Source organism: Magnolia sinica, chromosome 18 (assembly GCF_029962835.1).
Source record: "Magnolia sinica isolate HGM2019 chromosome 18, MsV1, whole genome shotgun sequence".
NCBI classification, from domain to species: Eukaryota; Viridiplantae; Streptophyta; class Magnoliopsida; order Magnoliales; family Magnoliaceae; genus Magnolia; species Magnolia sinica.
Window position 1 is genome coordinate 10,532,208 of NC_080590.1, and position 6,556 is coordinate 10,538,763.

General features: G+C 38.8%; 1 protein-coding gene across 4 annotated transcripts; it reads right to left on the reverse strand.

Moving 5' to 3' along the window:
- Positions 1 to 230: 230 nt before the first annotated feature.
- Positions 231 to 6,175, reverse strand: LOC131233178 (8-amino-7-oxononanoate synthase-like). Of its 4 annotated transcripts, none has more exons than XM_058229792.1 (11): positions 5,861 to 6,175; positions 3,953 to 4,089; positions 3,755 to 3,862; positions 3,330 to 3,568; positions 3,196 to 3,237; positions 2,447 to 2,534; positions 2,216 to 2,349; positions 1,623 to 1,711; positions 1,390 to 1,540; positions 1,219 to 1,287; positions 231 to 409 (listed from the first exon to the last, which is right to left on the reverse strand). In XM_058229792.1, exons 1-11 carry the CDS (start codon positions 6,111 to 6,113, stop codon positions 277 to 279), a joined length of 1,443 nt encoding a protein of 480 aa, XP_058085775.1. In that variant the 5' UTR covers positions 6,114 to 6,175; the 3' UTR covers positions 231 to 276. The 4 variants fall into 4 exon arrangements, with proteins under 4 accessions (XP_058085775.1, XP_058085776.1, XP_058085779.1 ...); XM_058229793.1 differs by having other exon boundaries at positions 3,953 to 4,160; positions 5,856 to 5,995; XM_058229796.1 differs by having other exon boundaries at positions 3,953 to 4,160; positions 5,861 to 5,994.
- Positions 6,176 to 6,556: the final 381 nt, after the last annotated feature.

Here is a 6,556-nt window from a genome sequence, read left to right on the forward strand (position 1 = left end):
ATCAGTGTACCTTTTGTTTTAGAACCCAACTAAAGTAGGGCCCACATTTTATATGATTTGATTTGAATTATAATTCCCAACTGCATGCATGAGAATCACTCCATTCCAGCTAGATACGGAAATTTTCCTAAAAATATTAAGGCTCTCTGTGCTGTTGACAATCCTAAAAATATATTGAACTGTATAAACTCAGAGACGTGCATTTTAAATCTGCTCTTGTTTGCCGCAACCCAAAACAACGACAACGACGACAAAGATGATGATGAAGAAAAAATCTCAGAGCTTGGGGGCTCTAATAGTACTACCGTTCTTGCCATCAACATCAGATAATTTGATGCAGTGAGATAGAGCAGATGTGAGCTTTTTCAAGTCATCCAAAGTATGAGCAGCACTTAAAGTAACCCTTAACCTGATGGAAAAGAATTAAAAAATAAAAATAATAAATCAGTAACCTTAAACAAGTAACAAATGAGGATGGTTTCTCGTGTTTGTCATTACTAATTTTTCACAACTCATCCACATCACCATGTGGCATGAATTTAAGTCAATCCAGAATGTCCAAATCGTGGGCCCCATTGTGGAAAGGGCATTGCCTGAAAATCACACTGCATTTTCAGTTCAGGCCTTCAGGGTCCGTGTGACAGGAGGCAAGTGAATATCCAGCTTGGACGATCTAACCATCTGATTTTTCTCACTTAATTTGGATTCCCTGCGTTTTGCTTTTGTAACTTTCCATTAGATGGGTTGGGCTAAGGTCATCCTCGGTTGGATTTTCTGGCTATGTTCAATCCATAATGGGGCCCATCATCTGTATTTTTGTACTTATAAGCCATACAAATAGTGGATGAATAGCCACAATTCATCAAGGCCCCCTTAGCACATATCCAAAAGGAAAAAAAAAAACTGCAGTGAATCTATTGAATTGAATTGCAATCATTAGTCATCAGTCTAATGAAGTGTACTCCATTAAACTGTGCCCACAATTCAACTCACTTGTATCCAAACACCGCGTAAGTTACATAGATTAGGATACAAACAGTATAAAGACTATTTGGATATCTATTCAACTATTCGGCAAAAGAAAACAACAACGAAGAGTAATAGATTAGGATACAAACAATATAAAAAGACAATTCAGATATCTATACTCAACCATTCAGCAAAAGAAAACAACAACAGAGACTTAAGTAAAAAAAAAGAAAGAAAAAGATTAACTACCTGCATGAATTGGGAGGCACCGTGGGAGGTCTTATTGCAGTCACGTGAAAACCAGATTTCAACAAATGCCTGGTTCAGGCCGACAAGGTGAGTTAGTGGCCGTAGTTAGTGACAAGCTTTCATAACAGAGATGAATAAAGGTGAGTATCTGATGAGGAAAATAAGGAAAACCTGCTGGCAAGGAGTGCTGTTTCTTCATTACCAATGATAAGAGAAATGATGGGACTAGTAATGTGAATTTGGGTTAAATCGGAGAAATCAAGCACCCGATTCCAAATTGCCTGTCTACGCCACTCTTCCTTTTTTGCCACCATAAGTGCCGCTACAAAGTCATGTACCCGTGATGTTATTATCTTGTATAATGACACATATAAATGCAAAGGGAGTATCATCACACATCCTACCATGTGCAGCTGCGGCAATAGGTACTGGAAGAGACGTTGAAAATATGAAAGATCGACCCCTTGATTGTAAGAGCAGTTTCCACTTTTTGCTGTTCAAATGAATTTCCGAACAAAGATGTAGCAACTTGCATTGATAGAGTCCATACATGAATATAGTTGAAAGTTCAAACATTATACATCCAGACATCCAAAAATAGATCTAATAGGTTTCCACAGTAAAATCCTTCAGGATGCATTACTAGCTAAGCTGCTTTCTTTTCAGATATTACAATTCCTTTGTAATGTGCATTTGGATGCATATTAAAATGAACTCAAATAATTAGTTGAATAAAGTGATAACCAAATTGCAAGTAACTTTCTTAGTATTCTTATTGAGGAATTGAGCTACAAATTGCTACCACATTATTTTAAATCTGACTTCAATGAAACACAACTGCAATTTGAGGCTGCTTCCTCATTATGAATACTAAAAAGCATATAAATAAATAAATAAAAAATCAAAAAACAAAACATAATTCGGATATCAAAAACATTTTTAAAAAAATCACTCCATCTGGCAATCATATTTTCTGTGGAAACACAGATTGGATTACCTGCATGCAATGAAACCACCATGGCAACCTGCAGCCTTGCTCAAAGTTCCGATGCATATATCCACATCATTCTCGCAATCAAACTGCTCTGCCACTCCACCACCATGCTTGCCACAAACAAGTGTCCCATGGGCCTGAAGAAACAACAGGTAAATGCCAGTGCATCAGATCAATCACTGTTTTGTATGGTACAATCATGCAGCTCTAATTGGAATTGGAAGCCACACTTACATCATCAATGACCAATAAAAATCCATGCTTCTTCCGAAGCTCCACAAGTTCAATCACAGGTGCAAAATCTCCATCCATACTAAACAAGCTGCACAATAAGAAAAACGACAGTAGCTTATGTAACAAAAATACAATATACCCCCTCAAAGATGTATTTTATGAGCTAGGAACTACCATAGAAATTGAGAAAAATGATTTGACTTGGTATCCTTCCATAGAATGGCATATTAGGAAGACAAATTACATGATATTATGATCCTCTTACCCAAGGATATGCATACCATCCTCAGGTCCTTCGTACAAATGCAGCCCATGTTTTGGTCATCCAGACCATAGATCCTATGGCCCAGTGGATGGACCATGGCTCAAAATCTCCCTTACAATACAATCCTGACTCTTCCATTGGTCACCTGCAAAGACAGTTAAGAAAACAAGTGTAGTAACAGTCCACATTCAACTGAGAAAGTGCCAATGATTGAAAAGCCAGGATCTTCCAACCAGTTTAGATGTTTGGTGCATGGTCCATCCACGATGGAGCCTATCAGTTCACACTTTGGATCACCAAACCATGGGACCCACTTGCATAAAATGGAAACAGAAACCTGAAGGTTATGCATATCCTTGGGTCAAATATGAATCATATAATTCCTCTAAGGCACCTCTACACTATTTGAATATATCTAATATGCAATAGAAATATAGCTGAAAAGTAGTAAAAGGATGGTGGCCATTAACTGCATGAGACTTACCCATCAGTTACGACCACTTTTTTCTTCATTGTGCAAGTTGATCTGTTGAGTCCCAAATATATAGTGCCATAAGATCTTGAGAAACTTGATAGAAAAATGAAAGTACCAAACTAACTCATCACAAGCAAACCTACAATAAAGCATTAAGATGGACCATGTCACAGTGCCTATACACAAAGACCTCTGCTTCCTGTTGCCGTTCAGCGAGACGAATACCATCAATGATTGATGCATGGTTCAGAGCATCTGAAAATATGGCTACCTTCTCATCATTCAAAGGTTTTCTGCCAGCAGCCAAAAGAGAGCTAACACTTCCTAGTGTTACCATTAAAGCCATATTGGCAGCGAACCCAGTAGGGCATAGAAGACAATCCTGGATTAAAAAAATAAAACACATGCACAAATGTCATCCTTTCTATAAAATTGTATCAGAATGCAGGAATGCAATAATAGCTAGAATGAAGATTGGGCTTTTTCCCCGTATACTGTTGAATGAGCTAAGAAGCAAACATGACAATTCATGCCATTCAGAGAGCTAATCTTCATCATAATCAGCTACCTCTTTCTTCTTCAAATCTGCCAAGGATGACTCTAGCAGCCTGTGATAATTAGTGTAACCACAGATTAATGCGGACCCTCTGGGGCCCATTCCATGCTCTTGGGCTGCCTGAATTACAGGTAGTAAGAACATGTCAATCAAAAGTATACTTATCCAAATGAACTGAAGAGCTTATGAAGAATTAGTGGTTATGAATACCTTAGCAGCGGCCTTCCGTACTGTCGGATGAGAACTCAACCCCAAGTAATCATTTCCTGAGAAGAGAAGTAGCATTTTCGACTGGGGAGGGCAGGCCATTAGTGTTCTGTGTCCATCTCTACAACTGGTGTCATTTCCTATAAAATCAAAACCATCATAATCTGAAATCCTTCAAATCAATCGGTTCAGTCCATCTTTTCAACGGTATCTGTAACATTACACTGAAATGAACTAATGAGAAACATAGAATCCACCATGAAAACTTGTGACTATGGAATCAAAAGCAGCTAAAGCCCATTAAGTCAAATATAGAACAAGTGTGATTTAGTCAAATGCAGAGGGGACGGTAAACACCAGATTATCAAACTCTGAAAGATAAGAGCAAGGAATACATAAACAAACTTGAGAGGAAAGAAAAAGTAACTTTAGCAGTTCATACATTTATTTTTATTTTTTTTGAAAGGCAACGAAAAAGCAGTTCGTACATTTATTATCTGTAGAAACACACAAGGGAAAAAACAAATCAATAGATGGATGAATAAGATGGATGCCCATGCAATCATCATAGCACAAAAAAACATGGAGGCAAGAAGGAAGATGTATAGGGATAGACCAGATTCTCAGATAGTGGAATTGCAATTTGACTTTGCAAATCATATCGGTACAACTTAGCTTCTTATGAGACATGCAATGTTAGTTTCAAATTTCAAGGGGATTCCTGATTGCAAACTCCTGGGCCTAGAAGGGTGATGACAAAACAGTGAAGCCATCCTTCATTTTCAAGGAGATTCACCATATTGCCTCAAGGGTAAACATTTCAATTACCCATGTCGGTAGAGAGACCAACATTATGGCAGATTCCTCAGCCAAAGAGGGCGTTGATTGTGCATCCACGTGTTTTGGGAATTGTAGAAATGCTTGCAGTTCTTACAAATAAAGCTCAACCCTCTTACACCCAACTGTGATGCCAAGCCCTCCTACAGTTTCATCTGGACTGTAGATCAGAGAACTCAACATAGGGTGGAAAGATCCAAACCATTGAAGCATACCATTAAAAAAAAAAAAAAAAAAGGAGGCACCAAGATCTGGTCCCTATATATGTTGACAATGGCTAAGGGTGGTGATCTCAATTTCTAATAATTGGTCGGTTCTGTTTTCAATTATATAGCCCAGATCTGCCAATCATCATTTTAACTCAATTGGTTCAAATCAAATTTTACACTGCAATCAATGGAAAATAGAGTCACATGCAATGCTCCATGGTCATAAGATTTGGTAACCAATTCAGTCAAACTTGGGTGACATTTCATCATATACATTTTAAACAAAGTTTCAACCACTTGCAAAATTTCGTTTGATGCATGTAAGGGTACACTCATCAGTTTGTGCATATGTTGGTAGGATAGATTGTGTGTAATTCCCTATCAGCAACATATGAACATGCCCAATTACACATCACCTCACTTTAAAGAGTTACCTTGATCAGAACCACTCATCCAGTGGGACCACCATAGATGGTCCACAGAGCAAAAAGTTTACCAATTGGGACAATGCCATGGCCCTGCTATGGTGTGCAAACTGCCAGATGAAACAATAAAAGCCGGACATTCAATCTACAAGAGTGCATTCAGGATAGTTTGATCTGTCAGCTTTTTACAGTTCGCCGTCCACAAAAGGGTGTGGCTGGACCAGGGGACTCCCATTTCAGGTGATGCTGCCGATTACTAACAGATATTATCTACTACTTAAATTTATTTATTTTTTCTATTCACAATCTAGCAACTTTCAAACACTCAGGAAATAAAATTCACAACAGAAGAAAATACCTAATTCAGAACAAATTCAAGAAAACATATGTAAACCGTTCATACATAAAAAAGGTATGGAAGTCAAAACTAATTACCTTACCAGAACTAGGAATATCATGGACCCATTTCTGGAAAGTGGATTCCGCAATCTCGATCTCCACCGATGAACGGTCCCACGCTCCCAAACCATCGAACGTCTCGAAATCGTCAGTGCCCAAAACGGCATTATCTGATTCCTCGACGGTGCTGGATTCTTTTGAAGGCAGGGAAATGGGCCTCAGAGAACGCAGGACTTTCAACGATTCCAATCTCGCCACAGCTTGCTCGACCCAGAAATCCCAAGAGCACTCCATTTACAGAGAGAGAGAGAGAGAGAGAGAGAGAGAGAATCTTCTCTTCTCCGATTCAGAGGGCAGGTGGGAGCTGTTTCACTTTTTAGTAGAGAGGAGAGTGTGAAACGCGCGCTGCATAGACGTCCAATGCAGTTCCCTCCTTGAGGTACACGTGGCAATCATGTAGTGATCGGGACTCTTCATCTGGTGGGACACCCTGTAGAAGGCCTGCAAGAAAAAATTGATTGAACAGATATGATCATACATTATTTTTAACCGTTCATTTTCCATCACGTATCGGATGGTTACGGTGTTATTCACTTTTATTTTTTGAATGCGGCCTAAAAGCGTAACGGTGCACCTGATAAACAGTTTCGATATCCATTAGTTTGTCACGTGCACAGTGGAAAGTGTACTGGATAGAATTTCTATTCAGCACGCGCTGTATGTAGCACTCATCCTCG